This window comes from Lichenostomus cassidix, chromosome 1 (genome assembly GCF_008360975.1).
Source record: "Lichenostomus cassidix isolate B80296 chromosome 1, HeHo_3.0, whole genome shotgun sequence".
In the NCBI taxonomy this organism is placed as follows: Eukaryota; Metazoa; Chordata; class Aves; order Passeriformes; family Meliphagidae; genus Lichenostomus; species Lichenostomus cassidix.
This window is the reverse complement of record NC_139479.1, coordinates 112,395,637-112,421,314: the sequence shown is the minus strand read 5'-3', so window position 1 is coordinate 112,421,314 and position 25,678 is coordinate 112,395,637. Positions and strand designations below refer to the sequence as shown.

Here is a 25,678-nt window from a genome sequence, read left to right as displayed (position 1 = left end):
GGGCCAGATAGGAATAAAGGTCTGGTGAGAAGGCAGAAGCAGAGCCTGGTGGTGATGGAGGTGTGGATGCCAGCAGCTGCCGGGATGAGGATCAGGTTTGTAAATGGATTAAGTGGAGTCCAGGTGCTGCCTAATCCTGGTTTGTCTGCTGCGGAGGCACAGGGGCAGGGTGCCGGTACAGCCTCCCAAGGTGTAAAAAAAACCCCAAAACACCAAAAGAAACCCACCAGCATCAACTTCGGTTTAAAAGTAGGAAGGGTTGGGGTTTTTTGTTTGTTTGTTTGTGTGTTTGTTTTTACTGGCAGGGTGGTGACACGTAGGAACAGGGTGCCCAGTAGTGGTGTGGGACGCTCCAGCCGTGGCAGTACTCAAAACCAGCTTGCATGGGGACTTGAGCATCCTCTAGGGTTGTGTCGCCGCCCCTGGCCGAGAGGGTAACCAGATCATCTCCAAGGTCAGTTCCAAGCCCTTCGCGTTCCGCGGCTCCGTGCAAACCCCTCCCTGCTCAGCTCGGCCCAGCTCCGGCAGGGCCAGGCCGCGGCGCCGCCTCCCCGGCCTAAGGGCGGCTCGGCCATGCGGGGCTCGGCACTGCCGCTCGCCCGCCGAGCCGGGGCCGCGCTGGGCCCTGCCTGGGCTCCGGCACAGGTGAGCTGGAGCTCGGGCTGGGGCCGGAACGAGTGAGCCAGGGCTAGGGCTAGGGCTGGGGCCCGGTGAGCCAGGGCCGGGGCTGGGCGGTGGGAGGGCCCTTGTCGCTCCCTGCGCCGGCCGGGCGAGCGCTGCCGGGAGCGGCGGAAAGGCGCTTCCCTGTGCCTGCTCCCCAGCAGCATGGTGTGTGTCCCGCAGTTCCGCACCTCTTGCGGGAAGCTGCCCGTGCCCACCGTGCTCCCCGTGCCCACCGTGCTCCCCGTGCCGTGCCGGACAGCGGCAGTGCCCCAGCTCCGTCCCTGTGCAGAGCGGACCGGCTCTGCCAGCAGCGCGGTGGGACGGAGAGCTGCTGGCTGTCCTTAGGGAGCGAAATCCTGTGTGTTCCTTGGGGGTTTGCTTAGGAGGCAAAAGCTCTTTCCATTCCTTTCTTAGGTTAAACTCCCTCAGAGTCCCAGAAACCGCTGGATTATCAGCACAGTGCAGGGTGAGGGGTGTTTATTAACGAGCCGAGAAGAGCGTGCTCTAGCTTAACTTGCTTGCTTTCTGAAATGTCTATTACATCTCCATCACATAAAGATGTAGTCTGAATATCTGAGCATCCTAATACCACTGATACCAAGTTGATGTGATTAATAAAATGTCTTTTATTAATTCTGTTGAGAACTACGGCAAGTTTAATTTGTTTGGCTTTTCTTACTTTTCCTTTTTCCTTCCTTTCTCTGAAGCTGGAAAAGAAAACCAAAGGGAAAGCTGAGAAGCAGATTTGTCGGGTGGTTCTGGATCACTTTGAGAAGCAGTACACGGCAGAACTGGGAGATGCATGGAGCAGTGTCAGGTCTGTGGCTTTGGGGACAGAATTATTAATGACATGTATGGCAAAGGCTGCCAACTTGGGCTTTAATCACATAGCTGCTAAAGAACTTCATTATTTACATTTTAAAAAAGCATAGATGCATAGCATTGGTTTAATCAAATCACCTTAAAAGTTCTTAGATTGGATCAATGTGTTTTTCTGCTTTAGGCAGTGAATACTCCTGAGGAATATTTCTGGGGGGGAACTAAATGAAAAATTCCTAAGAGGAATTCAGAGAAGTAGGGAAATCAGTGTAAGAAGGGTCTGGAAAAGCAAACTGAAATACAAACAAGCATGTTTCTGTCACATAACAGTGCTGTCTGACTGTCTTCTGGGAATATCTATTGGTGTAAGTTTTACTGGCCCAATGTTTGCAGAACATAAAATGTAAGCAAGAACACTGGTAGAAATGGCCTTTTAGTGTTGGCAGGAGTGACCATTGCAAAGCTAATGTAGATGTGATTCTTTTTGTTGTGATATTTACAACTAATATTGCAGTTGGTTTTTGTCCCTGGGGAAGTACTTTGTAGTCAGAAAGAACATTGTGCTTTATCATTTGTATCTTGTACATAAAATAAGAAAAATGGAGAATGTCTTGTTTCAGAAGAAATTGGTGTTTTAAATGCAATGATTAGAAAAAACAGTGGCTTGATTTCCTATTAAAATTACTTTTCTGTATACTTTTTTTTTTTTGATATTTTATAATATCAAACCAAAATATTTAATTTCTGGTTACACCAGAGCCATCCAACGGTGAGATTGGAAATAAGGGCTTCTTACACTGTTTTATTTGTTGAATTACTGAACAGCTTTTCCTTTTTTCCTTGCAGAGATGTGCTGACCTCCCCCTGGTGCTGGCAGCACGCCCTGCTGCTGAACAGGTTCAGCCAGTGCCCTGGCCTGGAGAGCAGCCTGGCTGTGCAGGGATATCATCCTGCCTTTCCAGCAGCTCTGCCCTACCTTCCAGCAGCCTTCAGGTGTTTCATCAGGAGAGCTCCTGGCAGATTCCCTGCACAGAAACACCAGCCTGGCAGACTGAAGGAGTATTATCTGCTCAATGCTGCCTCACTGCTGCCTGTGCTGGCCTTGGAGGTGAAGGATGGGGAAGATGTTCTGGATCTCTGTGCTGCACCAGGGGGCAAATCTGTGGCTATCCTGCAGTGTGCCTGTCCAGGTAATGGAGACATGTACTGGTGGAGGAAAAAAAACTGAACAGTTTATAGTCCAGGTAGTTCCATGCTGGTTAATAAGATTTTATGAAGTCTGTTTGCGTAAAAGAGGATGAAAAGTGCAGTACTTACATCAGTAAAGGTTACTGCAGAGTGACAGACAAAAGTGGAGTAGCTCTGTGAGGTTTTTTCTCCACTGTTACTTCTCCAGAAGTTACTTACAGTCATGTAAATTAGTTGGCACAGGGATGTAAGTAATCTGCAATCTCAGAATCCTTGTTCTCTTTATTTTTTTCTTTTCCTCAGCTGCCTCTTTTTTCAGCTCTGTACAAATATTACAGTTAAGTGTAAGTGTGCTGGTGTAAAACAGAGGATAAGAAATTAAATGTACAAGATCTGGGCAAAGGGAGAGAGTTTATGGTAAGAAATTGGTTGGAGCAGGACTCTGAGATAATCACAGCAACAAGCAGCAGCTGTTCTTGGGCCAAGGCGTTAAAGCAAGCTGGGATTGCTGTTTCCAAGTTTATTTGTTGGCTTGGGGAGTAATTGTTTCAAATTACTCACAGCACCTTATGCTCCTGCTGATGAGACCATTGCTGTAATCACCTGCACCAGCTGATTACAACTGGCTTTTCTTCCTTCTTCTAAAGGAATGAGGTGATTCTAATGAAGTAAATTAAATAGGAATTGTCCTTTCAGAAGGTTTAGGGGAAAAAAACCCCAAAAAAAACAACACTTTCATCCTCTGGCTGCTTCTGAAGAGACCAAACTGTTGCTGACAATGTAAGATGTGAAGAATTTGATTCTTAATACACCTCAGTGAAGGCTAAGATGTACCTTAAGATACTCACAACTGATGCTTTATTTGTTTAAAAGACAATTTAATAATTTGGGGGATGTTCTTCATTTAGATGGTGGTTCAAGGATCCCAGAAAGGCACTCACACAGCATTGGTCTTGGGATATGGGTCATGATTAAATTTTGTTTTTCTGTGAAAGTTTGTTGCTACAGAGGTATCTGCAAGGAAATACTTAGAGTTTGCATGTAGGAGCATGTTGAAATTCATTTAGGGTTATAAAAATTCAATAGTATTCTAAAAAGTGTGTAAGAAGCACATAAGTTGTAAATTCCGTGGTAGTCATGGTAATGCAGTAGAACTACTGAAATTAGTCAAACTCCTCATATTTGTAAAAACAAAACAAAAAAAAAATATTAAGACTTACCTTTGGGTGTTTACCTTTTTTTTCCTCCTCTTAATTTTCTAAGGTCATTTTCACTGTAATGAATATGATGATTTGAGGTCAAGATGGTTGGAACAGACAATAGAATCCTTCATCCCAAATCCTTTGATCAACTTGATAATGGTATCTAAATTGGATGGTAGACAGATTGGAGATCTTAAGCCTGAATTATATGACAAGGTAACATTATTACTGTTATTAGAAAATGATATTTCTGCATTCTGATTATTTTTCTTTCTATGCTGCTCTTTTATTTTGAATTTTATTTTTTTTGTCCTGGCCCCTACAAAAGGGGAACAAAGTCATATACAGGATTTGCAGAGCCTCTGGAAACACTTTTTGACGTTTGTTATGCATTTATTACTATGTTGGATGATGTTACCCATTCAGCCTTGGGAGGGAATTCTGAACACCTCGTGGCTGTAATCTTTGCATGATGGCTAATTAGGAAGGGGAGGGGAGCAAGAGAGAGCTGCTCAGGTAGATCTTATTTTTGGAGCACTAATTTCTTATCTCCTTACCAGCTAACCCCATAAAAACATCTCAAAATTGTAATTGGATCACTTCCCCCCCAAAAATAGAAGATAAAAAGGGTTTTTCTTAATATTTGTGACAGAAAATTGAACAGATTTTTGGTACATGGTGTTCAAAAAGTGCCTATCTTTGTTGTGAATTGCTTTATTTGATTTTATTAATTGTTTAGGTGCTGGTTGATGCTCCTTGTTCAAATGACAGAAGCTGGCTCTTCTCTGGTGACCCTCAGCAGGCTGAGCTCAGGCTCGTGCAAAGGAAGGAGTTGTCCTCTCTGCAATTCCAGCTCCTAAGGTGAGAAGTGCAAAAATTCAAAGTAACTTCTTATAATTAATAAAAACTACGTGGGGGCAAGGTTTGTCACTGTTTAATAAACAAAACCAGGATCCCCCCTCTGAAAATAATGTCAAGAATGTGTGGTTGTGATGCTGTTTAGGATAAACAGTGGATTTGGGATAATTTGGATGTGGAAATCTGTGTGGGTGATACCAGCAATGAGGCCTTGGTCCTTTTAACTCACCTAAATGTCCATTTTCAGATGACTCAGAACAGTCTGGTATAAAACCAAAATATTTTAGGTGGACACAGCTAAAATGGGTTTAGATATATTCCATATTAACTGTTTGCAGCACAGAAAGGCTCCCAGTCCTAACTGGCAGGGTAAAAATGTAAAAGAATGTGTGGTTTTGGGGGGAAGGAGAGGGAAAAAAATTGTTTATTTTTGAGAACATACCCCAATCATCCAAATGAATTCTCTCATGTATGACACATTTTAATGCTACCAGCCATGGGCTGGCATTTGTGAAGCAGTTAAAACTGCAGAGTTTTCCTCATTGGGGGGAAAAAAAAAGTGACTTTTCAATAAAACCTTCTAAACTCAAATGTTATTTGTGGAGTAACAGTCATGCCTGAAGTCCATCTGTCAAAGAAAAGTGAGGGAAAAATAGCATATTATAGAAAAGAAAAAGAAAGTTTTTAAGGAAAGTTTCCCATTGCAGCAGCTCCAGATAGTTTTGCATGACTGCCAGTTGAAAAAGGCCTGGCAGAAGCCAGTGATTTATAACAGAAATATGAGGATCTTATTGCAGTAATGCATCATGTCATCCATTTCCTTTGAAGAAATCAATCACATTTAAAACACTGACCTGTTTCAGTTTTCCCTTTTCAATATCTGACATAGAAAATCCAATTTGTGAACCTGTACCAAAAGGAAGCATACATCATGCAGAGAAATTTTGAGAATTTGCATAAATCATTCCACATTGTAATCTTGGAGAACTCATGACAGCAGAAACCTTGTTTTTTTTAAAAAAATACATTCCTGTCAGCCCAAATCAGATTTAATTGAATTGTTCCTAAACAGAGAGAGAACTTTCTGTTGAAAATATTCTTTACTTTAGCAACAGTAATAAGAATTTGTAAAGACAAAATACCTTTGATACATAAATTGTAGCAAAAGCATGGTAATTTCAGTTTCATTGCCCAACATAGGTCTGAGCATTTGTGTAGATTGACCAATCTGTTGTGATGTGCACTGGATTTTTGTTTGTCTTTAAAAGATTTTGGAGCATGAGAAATAAATGGTTGCTTTAAAGAGTTAGAGATTATAAGGGTTATTGGTTACAATACTTGAAGTGGAGCTGTCCACTGGCTGGTTATTGTTCTTTTTACCTGATCCCTTTGGAATGAATTCCCAGTTCCAAAGAAATCTCAGATCCCATGTGAAAGGGTAAAAAGGAAATGATAAAGCAAGATCAGAAAAGGCTAAATGGTTTATGATAAGTGCGTTAGAAGTTTGGCAAAACTAAAATTGTGGAATGCTTCCCTGTTGAAGCCTCTGTTTTACGGCTAAGGTGCATAATTATAAATAAATTATAAATAAAATAATAAAAAATTGCATTTGAATCCCTTTTCTAGTACTTCCAGCAATATTCAGGAGGGTTTGCAATACAATGTAATTAGTTAAGTACATTGGGGCTTCAGAGAATGAAGGTCTGGAGGAAGCATTGAAACTGATGCAACAGTCTTCCTTCCTACTGCAGCCTGAATAAAATCTGAAATGTAAATAAGTGATATAAATGCTGAACAGCAAATGTTCTAAGCAATGAGGGCACCGCTGATTTGAAGGAAATTGAGATTGTAATGATTGCTTGTTCCAAAAGCAAAGCATCCCTGCTGAGTGCTCTAATCCAAGAACACACTGCAAATCTTGTTATTATTTGGAGTGTTCATGCAAAAAACAAATTGCAAAGTAAAAAAAGGAATATTCATTTCCTGATGCTAAATGCTAACACAAAATACAGTGGTTCCCAAAAGCAAATTTACCAATGTTATCAGTTCTCAGAGAGAAATTAAATTTCAGGTTAAGCTCGAATGCCCAATTACATAGTGGTTAAACTGTTACGGATGTTGTAATTATTCTAAGGCTGGTTTCTGCAGCTGAAAGGAACTTGTGTTAGGGCTCAGCAGAAAAGAAATCCAGCAGAATACAATTTAGAAAACTCAGCAGAGGCATTCAGACTGCTGGAACTCTTCTATACACAGCGTCTCTGAGTATTAAACAGCTCTGTATTTTCAGTGAATTATAGAGTTTTCTGTGTGTACTAGGAGAGGCACTGTGTGCTCTTAGTTGGTGTTTTCTGTTGTTATAGAGTGAAGGCAAAAATTGTGCTTATAAGTATAAAATCGTATATTTAGCATATGGCACCACTGTACTGTTCCTGCTGCATGGGGTAAATTGTGCTGGGAATTGCTTCATCACACTGTTCTTCAGCTCTTTCCCTGGGATTTTTCCCTCTGCTCCTCTCTAGCTGCCCAGTTAATCTTCTGATTGTCCAGAACCATCTCATCAGTTAGCTCCCCTGGGAATTTTTTAGGATTGCAGCTGTTGGACCGACAAACCTTCTGTGGGTTGTGTGGATGATAGGATTCTGCAGCCACTTGCTGTCTTACAAAAGCTGCATGGTTTGTGTATGTTTGTGCTGTGCCATTTCCCAAAACACTTTTTCTTTTTTTGCATTGTTGGAGGTTTTCCATGGTTGGTTGGAATTCCTTCACAAAGAGTGAGTGCTGTGGCCACTGCTGTGTCTCTGTGTTGTCTTCCGTCAGACATGTTAAAATAAACGATTTTTCATTTTAAGTATGGCAGCACCCTGTGAATAACTTATGGATCAAATCCCTTAGGGTACATTGCAAAGCCAAGCTTACTGAAAGTATAATTAACTGTATGAATAAACAAATAAGCTACTCAGCAGTTTTTTGGGATCACATATTTGAATTCAGACACAAGTTTTGTATTAATTCCCTGTTTAGTCCTTTCTCTGTGTGTTTTATAAGTTGTAAGGATAACCACTAACCCTAAAGTTGTGTGGCAGGGTTTGTAGTGGGCTTCAAAGGTCTTTTATTCTCCCTTCTGTGTCGTCTTCTATCCCTGTGTTAATAAGATGAGCATTTCAGAAGTCACCATGCTTTAGAGAAGGAAGATAAATAATTCTAGCTGTGAATGTTTGGTCTTTGCTTTAGAATAAGTCAGATTTTTTTTGCTATGGAAGTGTTGCTTAGAAGAATTTTTGGGACAAATTTTGGCTAGGGTAGTACAGAGGGGTTTTGGATTTTTTTTTATTTGTGGGGTTTGGTGTTTAGTTGAGGGGCTTTTGTTGCCTGTGTCTCTTTTATTTATAATTCAATTTAGTGCTGAAAAAAGGCAGTTCACTTTCATGATTCTCCTGTTATTCTGAGCTGTAATGTTTCTCCACAGGAGCAGAGGGAGTACTTGAACTACTGTCTCTGCCCATCACACAGTATTAGAAAAAATTGGTATTTGGACACAAAAAGAATTTCTTTATCATTTTGACCAGGTTTGAAGAAATAAAAGCAAAACCTTTACCATGCAGGTCATATTACCACAAAGTATCTGGACTCTTGTATGAGGAGAAAGGTAATGTGGCTATTTTAAGTCAATAAAAAGAACAGAATTGAGAATAAAAGTGAATCAGAGGATGAGGCAGGTGGGAAGGGACCACAGTGGTTTTATTCTGATATTATCTTGCTTGTTGAGCAGAAATACAATGTAGTTGCCAAAAGGTGGCACTGTTGAAGTGTTGTGTTATTTTTAAAAGCTCTAAAAAAATGTCATCTTTTCACTTTAATACTGAAAACAGTTGAATGATTAACATGGTGAGTAGTACCTCTTCCCATGGCATGCAACATAAACCCAAGCACAGGAGGATAGGCTGGACTGCAGGTTGTACCTATAGTATGAAATACATATGTTTTTGTGTCTGCCCATTTATAAAAGGATGTTTGAGACACTTTTAGACAGAAAAAAGTCAGCCTATCATGTCTCATTTTCTGTAAGTGGGAAAGTCCTTTTTAGGTCCTGGCTAACTGTGTTTTAGTTGCATGTAAAGGTGTTTTGGGTTTAGAATTGTCATGTGGCTCTACTGTGATCTTTTTTTTTTCCTGAGATATTAAATGGTGCTCTGTGTTCCCTTATTTAGTAAATCTCATGAGGTAAACTTAAAAAAAAATTAAAATATTTCTTAAAAAAGGCTTTTCCAGTACTTCCATAATACAGGGAGTTAGGATAGATTAATGCTTTTTTTGTACCACTCACCTCCACATTGAACCTGCACCCAGAGACACACCTAGCAAAAATACAAAGTTTTTTTTACTCTTTTTTTTTTTTGGTTAGTGCTATGAAATCTCATTTAGAAAGAGGAGGGGAGCAATCTGCAGGTGCTAATTTGTTTTACAGGACTTGTTGAGTGGGATAGACAGAAAAAGACTCCAGAAAAAGTTTCCTGGGCTTTCTGATGTTTCTTCATATGAAACTTGAAAGCTTGCAGTATAAGTGCCTGTAAATATGTAAAATCAATTACTGAAAATATATAAGTATATGAAATAAAATTGTGGAATTAAGGATAACTAGATCTGTATTTCAGCTGGAAGTTTGTGTTCTTTATTAAACACAAATGTCATATGTACCACCAAGAGAAGAATAACTGCAGGTTAATTACCCTTAAATAATGTGGTTTTTTGGTTTGGGTTTTTTTTTGGTTTTTTTTTCAAACAAGGCATTGGAATAAGAGGAAGGTGAAAAAAGTATTTTAGCATCTCGTCTAAGCATTCTAGATTTGAAGCCCATTTTTGGTCACAAAGCAACAGCCAAATTCCTTCAGCTAAGCATCAATAATTAAGATTCCCAGTGCTAGAGAAACCTTACATTCATAGAGGGTGGAGTTATAGTAGAACTAAGTTATGCTTCATCTCCAAAATATCCCTTGGATGAGCTTGTTTCCTTCCAGTGATTCTAGAGGAAGTTTCTTAAATCTATTTGAACAATTCTCTGATGAGCAAATTCTCCGATGAAAAACATCCTCTCCTGAATGAATTCTCTCTGATGCTGATGATGAGAGGACCCAACTTTTCATCTTTTTGCCCAGCTCAGTGTCAGCCTGTGTGACTTTGAGCCCAGCCCTTCCTCACTTGGAATTTTGCAGCTCCCTGCAGGTTTATCAGAAGCCAAGCAGGGCTTAATCAGGGCTGGCGGGCTTGACTTTGAGCGCAGGCACTGCAACAACTGTTGCTGCACCTGACAAGATGGAGAGATACATTGATTAACCTTGCTGCCTAAAGTAATTTCCCTCAGATATTTTAATTCATGCTGTAGGTTCAAAATAGAGGACTGCACTGAGCAGGCTGACCTTTTTTGGGTCATGGGCCAGTGGAGAATCACAGGCTAAGGAGGCTTAGACACAGGGGTGTTTTGAGGTGAGATTTTCAAGTTTTCCTTCAGAGGCCTGTGCTGCTCTTTCCCCTGATGGATTCACTTGTAGGAGCATGGTGCCTTTGAAAATGTTGTGTTGAGGGCCTGTTGCTTTCTATATGGGAAGAAAAGAACAATTAGCAGCTGTCCAGGCTTTTGTAAACTATAGCTACATCTGCCTTTTTGGTATCTAGCCTAATCTTCTGCCTTTCCCACTTTTACATAGTAAAAGAATTTTCTCTCATCTAAAAGCTGTCTTAGAGGTAGGAAAGTGGTTGCCATTATCTGCTTCTAGGAGTAAAATTACCAGATCTGCTCAAAGTACATCACAATTGTCACATTAAAACATTCCCAAGCTAGCTGGCTGCCCTCAGGGCTTGGCACTCCTGCATACGTGGAAAAGGTGTAGCTGGAAGCGGAAAGTCTGTCAAAAATGAGTTAGGTAGGTGGATTCATAATAATGTGAAGATCAGCTCAACTTTGTGAGAGCCCATTTAGACTTCAGCTCTGTTCTCTTTGAGGTCTAATGTGAAAGATAAAAAGCAGGAGCTAATACATGGGGGGAAGAAATGCTTTTGAAAGTCCGCAAATGGGTGTGAGACCAAGAGACAGTGCATCAGGGTCCCTTGCTGGTTTGTTGTTCATGAGAAGGGAGGGTTGCACATCCCTGCTTTGCTTTGATTAAGCAGTTAATTCCATATATGTGGGTGCACTGTGGTTCCTCAGACTGGCCAAAGAGCAGCAGCAGGAGGCCTGCCTTTTCAAATGGGCAGCTGCCAACAAGGAGAGGAGCTGGGGAGAAGTTGAGACAGCTTTTGGGTCCAGAAGTGCTGCCTTTGGAGCCCTCTGAGGAGTAAATGTGTGTTGGGAGCCAGGCAATTGAAATGCTTGCTGGTAAATGCAGGATTTTAGAAAATGAGAGCTGGAAGGGATGTCAGGGTTCCACCTGCTCTCTTTCACTGTCCAAGGTGGCAGTGTGAATGTTGTGCTCTACCTACCTGTGGCAGGAACATTCTCAAACATTTTTGCAGGCTTTGAAAAGCTACTCAGAGGTGTGAGATAAGCTTGTAGTTTTGTGATAGGTTTAACTAATTTCAGAGTATCCTCGAATGAGTCCACTAGGCCTAGTTAAACTGAAAATATTTGGGATACCTACGTGCACTTTAGCCTGGTTTTCCCTACAGCAGGCTGAACTTTGAATAGTTTACTAAGGCTGTATGTGAGCCATACACTCACTCTCCATCTTTTTCCTGAATACTGATGCAACAGAGGCATTAAACACATGTTTTTCTTGGAGCACCATCACTTGAGAGAGCTCTGTTCTTTTACACTAAGTAAAAACATAGCCTTCAGTAAAATAGGTACTTGGCTTGCTGATTACCATAACCAAGACTCATAGAAGAATTGAGTAAGGTAATGAGTATGTTCCCAAGAGAAGTAGATTTGGTATAATACAGGAGTTTTCACCTGTTATTATCACTGTCTGGAGCAGTCATTAGTCCTGGTGTTCCTATATTGTTTTGGACAGGACTTTCAGAGCAGCTTTGATCTGTGATCAGCTTTGATCCTGCTTCTGGTGAAGCTTTTCTTTATTGATTCTTTTCCCAAAAAGTCACAATTCTGCTAAAAGGGCTTATCTTTTCCCTCTTGTATTTTCTTCTTTCCTGTCTCAACTGCTCTTGGTCAGCTATCACTCTTGGGAGGTCCTTGTCTCTGCAGGAATTGCTATTTCCATGACATTGTCTTTGTTTATCTAGACTTGGAATCAGATTTTCTGCATTTGGGGGCTGCTCACCTCGTCTGGTTTGAGGAGATGGTTGGTTCTTTTTCTTTGCTTTTCTTCTTTTTATTTTTCCCAGGATATTTTTTCCCTGGGGTGTTGGAGTGTGTGAGCACACAGTTGTCAGTAATATCTTCAAATCTTTGATTATTCAGTATCGCTTAGAGCATTCACTTGTTCAGATTTTCTTCTTGTTAAACAAAAGAAATATTTTTGAAGAACAATTCTGTTTAATGTGATATTTGCATGTAGTATCTGTTTACATACCAGCTTACAAGTCACTCTTTGAGCCACGTGTCCTTCAAGGCTCCAAAATGTATGATTTAATGGAATTTATCTTAAGAGAGTATTTTAATAGCAAATGAACCTTTAGTGTAAATTCCTCTCTTAGGAATGTGGTGGTATCAGGCTTGAAGAATGCTCTTCTGTGGTGCAAGATTTTTGAGTTTTCTCTTTACTCTTTTAATTTGGAGTAGGTCAATATGGCTTGCATATCTCATTTCTATACACTTCTAGGTTGTATTTCATATGTCTGAATAAGGACTTGGCAGATGTGCTGTAATGGGAAATAAGCAGTTTATTTAAACTCAGTTTCAGTGGTAAAGTGATAAAGAACCTCTGTTCCCTCAATCCACCAGTAGTTATGAAGCTTTCAGGCTTTAACTCCTTATTTTGCCTTTGTATAGTCAAAATTTGTCAGCAGGTTAATAAGTGAAGGGCACATAAACAAACAATAGATGATCCTTAGGAAATCAGGTTGAAAAGCAGTGGCTCAATGAATTCCCCAAGACCTCTTACCTGCTAAATAAGTTGCACAATTAGCAGAAATGTTTCTAAAATTACAGCCCAGTAGTTAATTCAGGCTATTACTGCAAGTGTCCATTCTGATATTTGTTCACCCAAGCAGCTGGCCAAGTGTCTGACCAGCCCTTTTGATGTGGGGTAACCCATTCTGTATGCACAGTTGGAACATTTTCACAGCAGTGCTGAGCATAGGAATGCTTGATGTATGTTCTGAATGGATGCTGCTTTGTACTTTGTCATTGTGGTGTAAAAAATACCTTCAGTTAACTGAGAATACAGTAATAAATGAGAATACAAAATTGTGTTGTGGGGCGTTTCCTGAACCCTCAGTTATGTACTGTTAAGGCATTTTCATAATGTAATTTTTGTCATATTTATTTCTACTCTGGATTTATAAGTCTACACGTTCTCCCACTGCCAGTATGTCACTTTTGATGTTGATTTTTTTCCCTTTTTTCTCTCTGCTGTCCTTTGCAGGTCTGCTATTAAAGCCCTGCGTCCCGGTGGATCCTTGGTCTATTCCACTTGCACTCTCTCCAAGGCAGAAAACAGTGATGTGATCAGTCTCATCCTGGACTCCTGCAGGAATGTGATGCCTGTGGATATAAGTGAGATGGCCAGAGGTGTTTCCCAGGAATTCACTTTTTTCAGTGGAACACAACAGCACGAACTGCTGGTTCTCCCAGAGAAAGGGAGAGCATGGGGTCCGATGTATGTAGCTAAACTAAAGAAAATGTCCTCCACCTGATGCCTGTTGGTTTAGAACCAATATATGATAAATATATGAGCAATATATGATAAATTAATATTGGTTTAAATACAGGATGTGTATATGAACGTGTCCAAGGCAACTGAATTTAGCGTTGCAGTTTCCTATCAGTCTCTGCCTGATAAAGAGGAAGCAAGACAGTTAACTTATTTTAGCTTAAAATACTGAATGTGCCTTCTGATGTGGGCCTGTGGGCCTCTGAGAAGTCCTTATGAAGTCAAGGGAGCTTTGTATTATTTTCAGGGTGGTGCTTTTAAAAGTATTTGGATTCTAGAATAGAGGTCTGATGTGGAAGAGTTTTGTACTGGTTTTTGGTTTTGGTATTTTTTTAAAATTTACTAATTTATTTCTAGTACAGTATGTTTTTAAATAAATGGTTTTCAATGGTCGGAAGTAATGGAAATCCTGCATTCTCTGTAAACACTTCTAGAAATCTGTGTTTCTGCAAGGACTGATTTGTATGTACAGTGTTATCTTAAGTGCTGACTGTTCCAAGCACTGGCAAAACAGGTTTCACATTTGCTAAGTTGTTTACTGGTTAAAAGCTGTCTGTTGTTTACAAATGCAAAGGTCAGCAGGTAGATCACCACCAGCTTTTTTCTTAATTTTTAATATTCTTCTGGTTTTGAGCTTGCAAAAATATAAATTGAAAGAGTAATGAAGTATCTATTCCATCCTATGATTGTCTTGAAGTTAAGTGGAACCCTTTCATCCCCAAGAGTTATTTCCCAGGTTGGAAGGTCATAATCATTGTTTTTCAAAATGTTTTAAAGGACAGAGGTGGATGAGTTGTTCATGTGGAAATGTGTGTGTGACACTGGGCATTTATTAATTTCACAGAATCACAGATTGATTTGGGTTGGAAGGGACTTTGAAGATCATGCAGTTCCAACTTCCTTGTAGACCAGGTTGCTCAGTTTCATCCAACCTTAAATTAAGCACTTCCAGGGCTGGGGCATCCACACCTTCTCTGGGCAACCTGTTCCAGTGTCTCACCACCCTCACTGTGAAGAATTTCTTCCTAATATCTAATCCAAATCTGCCTTCCTTCAGTTTGAAAACATTTCCTATATTTTATGTGTGTATTACACAGTTTGCCCTCAGAACACTGCTGTACCTTTTGTTTAGGCAAACAAATGCATCAGAGGTTCTGCCCTTTTGCTGTGTGAGCTTTCACAGTTGTCCTTTCCCCTGCTTTGAGATGAAAAATCTCTGAGGTGCCCCTGTAGAATTAAATTATCAGCAATGTCTCTGAAAACTCAAGAGGCTGCAAAGTACATGCAACTTGAGTATGCAGATGGTTCTGTGTTCCTGTGAAAAGGCCTAACAGCATCTGTCCCAGGAGCATTAAATGTAATATCCAGATTTGGAGTCACATCAGGCTACTGGATGAAATAACCATACCTTTGTCAAAATGCTTCCCATCAGTTTTATTTGCCCTGTGAAGATTGAAATGGAAAGGCAAGAATGTAACTTACTCAGGGATGGAACTGAAATATGTGGTTGAATTGGATGGTTGAGGAGGACATGGACTAGGTAATCACAGGAAGAACAAAGGGACCCTTGAAAGCTGAACTTTGTCAGTCTCAGCTGATGGGCAAATCCCTGTGAATTGCTTTAAACCTGAACCCTACAGCATGGCCTCCTGGGGTGCATAAAAGCTGCACTGAGTTCTGCATAACCCTTTGCTGAGCTCCTAGAGTTCCTTTTCAACTGGTCTAAAAAAGCATCAAAAAGGGAGGTAAAAACAAGGCTAATTAGTAAGTGATAGTTATTTTGTTTTGTACTTGATGAATGCACTTCCAGAGTGCTGTGGAGTTGTTTTTTTTCTTCTGTTCTGTTCAGTTCTGGCTGGTGACAGGAATTTGGTAAGCATGTGTGGAGGGAGAAGGGAAAAGGAGGAAAGATGGGAGGCAGAGGTAATGAGCAAAATTTGCACACGTTGGGAAGCAGTGTTCACTTGAAGGCACTTCTTGAAAAGGCTTCATGTCTATTCAGATATTTCTTGGATACTTCTGCTCACCTTCATTACAAGGCTGCAGCGTTCTTCCTTTCTACACTTTTTTTTTGCCAGGGAATTGCAGTTGAATTCCTCACTACATCCTTCCTCCTCTTTGCTGAGCAATGCCGATGGAAAAGGGGTAGAAAACAAGTCAGTCTTTCTATTGCAGAGGAAATTGCAGCCCCGGGGAAAAGACAGGTGAGCAAGATGAGGTGAACAAGATGAGGGCAGGAAAATGACCAATTTTGTTGGTTTGGGGAGTCCCAGAGAAATCTTCATGATCTCTAATGAAACTGCCCACAGTTGTAATGATAGCACACACCAGTGCCAGCACTGTGAAGGCAACAGAGAGCTCTGGAGTTCAGATGCTCTTGTGCTTTTTTGCCATTCCAACATACAAAAAGTCACTTCCCTTTTAGTTTTTGGGAGGTTGGCACAATAAGAAATGAAAGCATTATATAAAGGTAATTTCAGTATTTGCCAAATTTTATCCTTTATTCCCTGGCATCTGACACAGTTCAATTATGGCTTGTCAAAAGCATTCTCCACTGTGGGGTAGAGTGGAAAAACAGATTACACGATGTCTGTGGGCTGATGCAGCTGACTGGAGGACTAATGAACTCCTGGCTTTCTTAGTAAGATGTGCAAAGAGAAGTTGAAGTCATTGAAAGAAAGATAAAGTAAAAAGATCAGGAGCACAAAAGTGGGTGAGAAACGTGAAATACTGAAGTAGAGACTGTGGCTTTTAGCTTGGAACAATAGCAGTGCTGCAGACTGTTCAGGAAAAGATCTGTGAGTGGAGAGGGGAGAGTGGTAGGAGAGCCACAGGTACCTGTGCTGGGCTGGGAGGATCCCCTTACTGCATTTGACTGTCTTAGAAAGAGAATTGAGGACGTCAATTATGAAAACTGCAGTGGGATTGCTTTGCATTTGCAGGGTCTTCAAGTTAGCTATAAGCATTTAAATAAAAGAGGTGCACCTGTTTCTTGCAAAACATATGGTTGCACTGGTAGGTGTTCCTGTCAGAAAAATTGATCTGGTGGGAGGAAAATTTGAGAATCAGACCTGGCTGTAGTAGAATGTGGCTTGCTTCCAATTTGATGTAACTTTATGCAATGTTGGCTATAAATGAGAGTCTTTGTATCAGGGGAAATTTGAACAGCACGTACTGGTAGTCTCTTAACTTCCAGGGAAAAGTGAAGCTTGGAGTTCTCACTTTGCCAGACTTGGATCAGGGCACACAGGGCACAGCTTTTAGATGTAGCCCCACCACATAATTTCTGGCTAAAAATAGGTCTTTGTCAGACAGTTCACAGCAATCATGAAATATTTGTCTGAAAATGTTTTCCTCGTCTGATCTTCCTGCCTGCATCCTATGACTTGAGGTCAAAGTCTAATGGCCTTGGAAGTTTTTGTTCTCTTAGTGGTTGTACATAGTTTTCAGCAGGGGCAAGCATCATACAGCTTCCACGGCTCCAAAATAAAATGCCTGCATCAAAAAGTCACAACTGCTCTTGGGAGGAAGAGGTAGAACATCAACCTGGGTTTCACATCAGCCTTTGTACTCCACTGAGGAATCTCTGCTCCCTACAGCTGTGTCCAAGGTGGTTCTTCTCATCAGTTTTTTCTGCTGTTCCACTCTGTGATGGTGTTTTGCACATGGCAGCACCATGGTCACCATGGTGTCATGGTGACGTGACCCTTTGTGGCCTCCGAGGAAAAAGAAATGGATCTGCTGCCCTGAGACCACAGGTAATAATGTGGTAAGAAGTGCTGCAAATGCTGCAGGAGTAGGTCTTTTGTTAAAGGAGACAGAAGTACTAAAAGGCAGCATGGCAACCCAAATTTGAATGGAGCCAACACTTCGGCTGGTCAGTGATATTCTTACCTTCTTTCCAAAATGAGGCTTCCCTGCCATAAGGCTTTCATCTTTAATGACCATAAGATTTGGCCTGACCTTACTTCTGACAAGGCAAATCAAATCAAGCAGTCAAAATTGAAAAGAGGCTGTTTGCATGCAGTGTCAGAGGAGGTCTTGCAGCCATCCAGAGGGGATTTGGGTTGATGTTGCTGTTTCTCAGTCACCTGTGCTGCTCTGGGGTAATTCCTGTACAGCAGCAGCAGCTGTGCTGGGGATGGGCTCTGACACAATGCCTGCTGATTCTCCCCCATCTCTTTGCTGCTGGGGAGATCTCCAGGGTTACATATCTTCAGTGAGAATCTGGAAATGGCTTTCAAACCACCTTTTGATGTCATTTGGCAAAACTTGTGTCTCAGATTGGATGTTCTTGGAGCACCTTAATGTGCTTGTGGTCCCTTGATCTGAAGGAGCCTCAAAATGTAGCACATCTTTTAGATTGATTTTCCTTTTTAATGTACTGGGTCCTTATGAAATATCCTACCCTCAAAAATAAAGGAGACTGGGTGCTCTCAGAAGAGGGTAAAGCCCAGGGTGATAATGCAGTAGCTTAATTTTTTAATTATTTAAAACTTATTGGGAACCATCCCACCACTAACAAATGAGCAGCTCCTACTGCCTGCATTTTGATGTGGTGGGCCATGAAAAGTAGGGAAATATGTCACTGATAAAGTTCTCAAAAAGTATTTTCAAATACTTTTTTTTTTTAGGAGAGTATTTTGCTTTGTTGATTTACTCAAGGAAAAATCTGTCTTGTCTGAGTGTGTGATTAAGTAGCTGATGGAATAATTCTTTACAGGGAGGAGAACATGCCAGAACATTTGAGTGGTATAAAACCAGGCTGCAGAGAGGATTAGAAAAGGTACGAAGAGGAATCATTTTGTGTTGGCAGGAAGTAGACTTAATAGTACTTTTTTATCTGTAATTTTTATGATTCTGTGACTAACCAGGGAAATGTTTAATGTTCCTTGTACAGCAAGCAAAGGTAGAAGAAGGCAAATTGACATCCCCAGCACTGTTATAATTCATTCCATTACTTCACACAGGGCTTTTATATTGTCACGCCCATAAAGCGCCAGTGTGCACGCTCAGAGCCAATCCATCTTTATATACTGCTGCTGATCCCATTGAAGGGAATGGCAAAACTCCCATCAATTTTAATGGCACTGGGATATGGCCCATTTTGTAGATATACAATGGATATTTCCTGCACACACAATTTTCCATGTATAACGTGCCCCTCAGCCGAGGTTCAGAGAGTGTTTTATAAAGTGGCGAAGTCACAACCATTGATGTAGTCTCCAGCTGATGAGATAATGTGATCTGTCTTCAAAACGGGACTCAAAGGTTGTCATTTATTTATCTACCTGTTTTTTAATTTATTATGGGCACAGGCTGCACATGGAACATCTCCATGTGGAGAGTACTGCCTTTGAAGAGTTTGCTCAGATAAATTGCAGGAGGTAACTGTGTTAGATGCTGCACTTGCAAGGTTAACATTATGCTACAGCATTTAAAAAATAGAAAGCATCAAAGAAAATTGAAGGCAGTATGGATCACTGGGTTAGTATATAACACAGCAGTCTGCAGCGCCGGAGGCTAAGAAAGGTCCCTTTTGAAAAGCGGCTGTTTGGATAGCAACTCATTCAATCAGCAAGGTGCAAACAAGCAAAAAAAAATTAATTGGATGGGTGTTTTAACTAATGTTCTAATTGGGAAATGTTTTCAACAGTGGTAAGGTGCCTGTTTTCCTGCAGAACCCATCGTCCTTGACCCCCTTGACAGAAAATGTACAATGTATGAGCTGTATTTTAGTGGCTGTAAACCTCGTTGGTTATGCATTGAAAGATCTGGATTCATAGCAGCTTTCAGCATGTGCATACTGGAAATGGAATTACCTGCCAGGCTGATGTTTTCACTCAGGAAGCTCCTTTTCCTCACCATAATGTATGCTGGAGAGCAGTACATTCCCAGTTTAATGCAGGAGCAGGGTTTGGAGAAGACTCGAACAAGTAGTTTGCAGTTTAACTAAAACTTTTAGGATGCAGTTGTGAGTTATGTGCTGGTAGAGAGTAAATAATTCAGCAGTCTGCCATGCAGGTGATGGATCACTGAGCCTTGCTGTACAACACCCTCTTCCCCTTAGTGCTCGCTGCAGTCACAGCTCCTGGGATTGGATTATGCAAAGACTGATGAACTCTTTCCTTAGCTGGATGTACATAGGGATGTGCAGCACTTTTGTATCCAGTTCCTCATAGCACTCTTGGAAAACTGATCTAAGACATGTGAATTAACTGCTTTTGGTGGGCTGGTTTTCACCATCTTCGTATTTTCAGTAGCAGGTATTTTGCTTTTATGGTTTTTATTTTGCTTGGGAGGGATTGTTTTTTTGTTTGTTTTTAAGTATAGATATAAAATTGAACTGAGCTGTTAGGTTGGGATTGGCCCAGTAGCACTGGTTAACTTCCACAGCATCACGGAATCCTTGAAGCTGGAAAAGACCTCCAAGATCATGGAGTCCAACCTCAGACTGAATGTCAATTAATCACAGCCCTGAGTGCCACATCCAGCCATTTCTTGTCCACCTTCAGGATGGTGACTCCACCACTTCCCTGGACAATTTGTTTCAGTGCTTGGACAACCCTCTGAGTGAAGAAGTTCTTCCTCATGTCCTCCCTGAGCCTCCCCTGCTGCAATCCAGGCTTTTGTGAAGGTCTGACTTGACTCCACCAGTTTTCAGAAGACAACAAATCTGGGAACTTATTTTCTAAGCTATGAGGCTATTTTGTGCTAGGAGGATTCACTGGTTTTGCTGAGAATGTGCAATACTTTAATAGCAGAGGGTGGAGATGAAGAAAGCTTTTTACCACTTTTTTTTTTCCAATATACTCTATCAAATGACAGTCTGGCAACCCAGAGCAGCTGTCAGTAGCCTGCAAATTATTTCTGCCCTCCCTAGCAGATGTCACAGTGGCAGTTGGCAATAAACTGTGAACTCCAGAGATGCCAAAGATTAGAATATGTGGAAGTTGTTAAACAAAAGTGGTATAAAATATTCTTTCTTAGATAAAAAAAATTTCCAACACAAACAAACAAAAAAAAATCCCCCAATCCCAAATTGTAGATGCCTGGCCTTCTCACAAGAGCCCACTTCCCTTTTTGTTTTGTTTTGTTTTTTTTTTTTCAGAATACAAAATTCTTCTGAAACTAGCTTTGCTTTAGTCTAAGATATAGGCTGCTTTTTAAATTATTGGTGTTTGACCCATGAAATAGAAAGCTACACATAAGATGGATTTTAAGCCCCAGATTTCCCATGCTGGAAACATAATACTGTCGAGTGCAACAGCTATCTAAAAAATCTAGGGAAAAGAAAATTAAGATAATTATAGTAATGGCTGGAACACCAATTTGTCAGTTATTTCCAGGTGTTTTCAAGTGGCAGAAAACTTTTTGAAAAGAGTCTTAGGAATATTGGAAACCCAACAGAACTCTGAAATTCTGTGTTTGTCCCCTTTCAATGGTCTGATTTGCATACATTTGTAGCTGTGGAGCTTCTAATAGCATGCAAACAGCACGTTCTTTATCAGTAAAAATTGGGTATGTTTTGTTTTCTTTGTTTTGTTGAACCTTTTTGATTATTGATTTTTTTTTCATGTACTTTGAATAAGCAGAACTTTTGGAAAGGAAAAAAACCCCAAACCTATGCTAGGGAGTCTGATCTGCCACAGGGGGATTTTAATCAAAACTTCTGTGGGAAAAGCAAAGGTAAAATTTTGTTGGTATATCTGCAGCTAAACTATTTAATAGATTATCCATATAATGAATAAAGCAGAATCAGGCATGGATGGGGGTGAAATTTTGCAGTCCTACCTTCACATCCTATCCTACCTAATATTTTCTGGCTTTCTTCTTAGAGTGGAAGAGACTTATATGCTCTCTGCGTGTTGAAAACTGCTGTAAAAAGTTCTTGCAGGGCTTGCAAACAAGTAAAATTTTTCTGTCTAATCCTGTATGAGTTCCTGCAGGTGTAAACCTCAACTTTCAGTGTCTAGAATTGTAATAAATTGAATATATATATATATATATATAGAGAGAGAGAGAGAGAGATGTATATTGGTATGTATATTCATGGAAGACAGTATTAAAATGTAATGACACAAAAATGTAATTTTCACTTCAATTTCAGAGAATAAAGCAAATCCATCTTCTGTCGGTCATAGTTCTCCTGCATTGCCTGCCTCAGAGAATGGGGTTTGGATTTTTCCAATGAAATTAGAATGTCATGGCCTTGACCTGAATGGAAACAAGTATTAAAAAAATATTTATATAGAAGATGCAAGTGTAATCCATGGGATTTCGCTGGCTGTTAATTTGTGAGCATTGGTAATTCAGTAGCAATAACCTGTGTTAGTGGAGCTGAGTGTCAATATTAACACATGAGATTATATGCATTAAAAATACTCCATTTGCCTTTTTTTCCCCCTCCTAATATGCATGATCAGTTTCAAGTATAACGTGCTCAAATTTGTATTAAATTCAGCCAATCCAGATCTCATTACGTTGGACAAACAGTGTACAGGAGGAAAGTGGATCGCATAAATGCTCCTAATGTTATTCATGGATTTTGCTACTGCAGTGGGCTGGAAATATGCTACAGACATTCTCTTATAAATTACTTTGTTTAAATTCTGGTATTGTATTTCTGGTTGTTTTTTTGGTTTGTATTATTTTTCATTACTATTTAGAAGGTTTTGATTCATTGCTTCAGAAAGAATTGAGTGCTTTACTACTGCTATTTGTTGTCTGCCATTGACGGTGATGCTCATATGACCTCTTTTTTATGGGTTGGTTTTTTTTTTTTCCTTTTAAGCATGCTTTGAATCACCCAAAATTTATGATTGTTAATGCAGTTTCAGCTACTGTAGGTAATAGTTTTGACTCCCTCTTATCTTCTGATGTAAAACTGTTTGCATACTGGTAGTTGCTGTTGGACACAGTGATGTAAAACAGCCCAAAATATGGGATAGAAGTATAGAGATGTTTTAGTACAGAAATAAATAAATAACATTATAATATGTATTATATAGGTGAAATATAGAAGTTAAAAACATAAAGTATTGCATATGGTATGCACAGGGTCTAGGGAAACTGAGATCAGGCTTCTGGAGGATTCTTATTAATGGAAAAGCTCTTCAACTGGACCATGCAGTAGTGTTTAATAGAAATATTATCTGTTATATTAATTCCTGTAGGATACTTTACTTTTAAAGTTTACTTTTAAACTTTATCTTTAAAAGTTAAAGTATCCTGTAGGATACTCTAACTTTAAATTAATCTAAATTTAATAGATTAAATTGAATCTATTTTAAGACAAGATTTTATCTAATAAATTCCACAGATTTTCACAATAACGTCAGTATAAATCCATGGCACTTCTATGGCATTTTATTGTCCCAACTACCCTTTTTTTAGGTTGCACAAAACCTTCCATAAAGAAGTAGGGTATCTCCTTGTGGTTTGCTGAAATGCCAGAAAGACCCATGGTATAAAATGCAGAAGAAATATTCTTTTGACAAGGATGGGGCTGTGTTTATAAAGCATTGCTGATTACTTGAAAAGATCATTTGTGCATATTAATCTCTTCTGCTGGTTATGGTTTGTTTACTAGGTCCATTTATTTTCATTATTTGTTGGTGATTTTTTTAATTCCTAACAGGTGAAATTTTACATGATCCTGATTCACATGGACAAACCAAATCTTGGTGACAGGGAGGGGGCTTTTACTAGATTCCTCCAGAAATGACAAGGCCAATGTCAAATAAGCAATGATTGATGTGGTGTTTACACTCACATGTGGATATTCAGTGATGTATTAATTGCGGTGTATTACTTTTATACTGTAATTACAGTAGATCTGCTTTCTGATAGTATTGATTGGTTCAAAATGGCACTAATTAGAGAAACCTGAAACACCCTTGTCCTTTTCCAGCTGTTAGCCACGATCCAGACCTGTTGTACAATGTTTGACACGTTGTCACTGAGTTTGCTTCTCCCCCAGTATTTTCTGTGGGTCTCTGATCCTTCAGGCTTGTGATGATGAAAGGAATTAGCTAAATGGTTCTTCTCTAAGCATAGAGAAGCCTTTTAAGTAAGGGCATAGAAAGAATTAACCTTTTTTTCCCCCTCCACACGCCTCGTAAAGATTTGAACAATTGATTTCACATAGGTAACAAATTAAAGATTAACAGCAGTGTGACAAATACACTTTAGTTTTGCAGTTTATTTCACATGCTCTTGAAAACCAGTGCTTGGGCAGGTTATCAATAAAGGGCAGGTGACCTGTTTGGGCATTGACACAAACACGGAGCCTGAGAGGCTGTTTTACTCATTCAAATGTTGATTTTTTGGGTTTGTTTTGGGGCTTTTTTTGGTTGGTTGGATTTTTTTTTATGAGAACATGGACATGCACAGCTATTCCCCACATCAGGATCTGTTTTCATTAATTCTCTTCTGGATTCAGAACTAACCATGAAAAATCAAATAAGCAAAGAGGATAAACTGCTTTGAGGTGTAGTTGCTTACAGGCTTTTAGGTGTTTTTCATCTCAGTCTGCTCTACTCAAGTGTGATAATGGGTCATTCATTTGCTAAACTGGAATGAGATTTTATTACTAAAACATCTTGTCAGAAAATTTGTAAATTGAAGCCAAGAAGTCAAAAGACAATGAAAGCAGTCATGTATGTCTAATAAAAGATAAGTGTGCATGTCCTGCTTTTAAAACTCAGGAGCATAAACATGTGAGGGAAACTTTCTAAATGGAACCAAAGTCCCTCCCTGAAGGAATCACCCTATATAAAGGAATTTGCACTACAAATTAAGGAAGATGACTTCACAAATCTTTATACCTATTTATTCTGTATAACTAATTGTATTTTGAATGTGTAGAATCAGATAAACAGATCACAACCTGAGGTGTGATTTCCATCTGAGCTGGAGCTCTTCACTTTTTTTAATACACATATGTATATTCTTTATATACATCTATGATTAAACATATGTGCTTTGCCTTTCAGCAAATCAAACACATTATGTGTGATCCAGAGCTGGCTGAATCAAGGGAACAACTACACTGATTATGGCATCAACTTTGATGTGTAAATTGTGAGTTTGGCCCTTTTGTAAAGAAAAGCTTTTCGTCTCTCTTTTGGTACTCTATGACTTTCTTTCCCTTCATCAGAATGAGAAATCTTTTCTAATTTGCAGTGGTGAATGAAAAAACTTGTACTTTAATGAACTTTGTGCACTAGCAAGGATGCATGGCTGCTGCTTCAGTAAATGTATTCTCTTGCTCTTTTTTGTCAGTGTTAGCTCATCTTTATTTAGGATGCTTCATCGTTTACAATGCAATGTTCTGTCCTCTGCAGAAATAATGAAACAACAAGAAGAATCCTGACTGCAGAAGTGGCCTGTCTTTGAAGGGTGAGAGCAGTTCACAAATACTGTTTTCTTCCAATAGTAAACAGTGCTATTTAGGAAAGTGCTTACAAACAAATGTCTTACAGGGCTCTACACAGCGTCATTGTTACAGGTTCTGCTTTTGTCAGAGGATTAAGCTAAAAACCATCTGGACCAAATCCGGACTGGGAGAGGGTAGGCTCACTTGCACTGAGCTGGGTTCACTTTAATACCAATTGGAATTCCAAGTACGTGTAATTGCCTCACAGAGCCTGAGAGAAGGGAGCAACACGATGCCCTTCTCTCTTCCCTTGCTTGCCACAGCTCTCCTCTGAAAGAGATGCCGAGGGCAGGAGTCAAAATAGAGCAATTTCCATGGGCTTTTAGCCCCACACAGCCTGGGAGTCTTCCCAGTGCCCTTCCTTCTCTTGTATCCTGCTTTCCTGTGACCTCACCTGGGGAAAACTTCTCTGAGCTCCTGTGGTTACATCCCTCACCCACACTCCGGATGCTCTCTCCCAAATTACTCACTGTCCCTTTACTAAACCCCATGTTCCCTACCACTTTTAACTCTTTCTCCCCACTGACATCCACAGGTTTTCCATTCTCCCTCACTTTTCCTTGCAACCTGCACGGTGCTGCTTAAAGCAGCAACTGCAGGAAAGCTGCCTGTCTCAGGCCCACAGGACAATGTCACCCCAGCGCTGACAGGAGCTCTCTGTGCTATTTTCAAAGGTAGAAGGG

At 40.1% G+C, this 25,678-nt stretch overlaps 1 protein-coding gene and 1 long non-coding RNA gene across 2 annotated transcripts; both read left to right on the top strand.

The window, feature by feature from the left end:
- The first annotated feature begins 489 nt into the window (after positions 1 to 489).
- On the top strand, positions 490 to 13,565 carry NSUN3 (NOP2/Sun RNA methyltransferase 3). Its single transcript, XM_085076988.1, has 6 exons — positions 490 to 645; positions 1,371 to 1,480; positions 2,329 to 2,672; positions 3,934 to 4,088; positions 4,612 to 4,733; positions 13,268 to 13,565. The coding sequence occupies exons 1-6, from the start codon at positions 574 to 576 to the stop codon at positions 13,536 to 13,538; spliced, it is 1,074 nt and encodes a 357-aa protein (XP_084933114.1). The 5' UTR covers positions 490 to 573; the 3' UTR covers positions 13,539 to 13,565.
- A 17-nt stretch (positions 13,566 to 13,582) lies between these two features.
- Positions 13,583 to 21,687, top strand: LOC146445585 (uncharacterized). The gene is made up of 2 exons (XR_014855478.1): positions 13,583 to 15,759; positions 17,155 to 21,687. It is a non-coding gene; the product is annotated as an uncharacterized LOC146445585 (long non-coding RNA).
- Positions 21,688 to 25,678: the final 3,991 nt, after the last annotated feature.

What these genes read in the sequence shown, in the direction of transcription:
- NSUN3 (XM_085076988.1), top strand. Translation starts at nt 574, where the DNA reads ATGCGGGGCTCGGCACTGCCGCTCGCCCGCCGAGCCGGGGCCGCGCTG. An exon ending in GATGCATGGAGCAGTGTCAG is followed by an intron (nt 1,481 to 2,328) that starts GTCTGTGGCTTT and finishes TTTTCCTTGCAG; the next exon opens with AGATGTGCTGACCTCCCCCT. An exon ending in CTGCAATTCCAGCTCCTAAG is followed by an intron (nt 4,734 to 13,267) that starts GTGAGAAGTGCA and finishes TGTCCTTTGCAG; the next exon opens with GTCTGCTATTAAAGCCCTGC.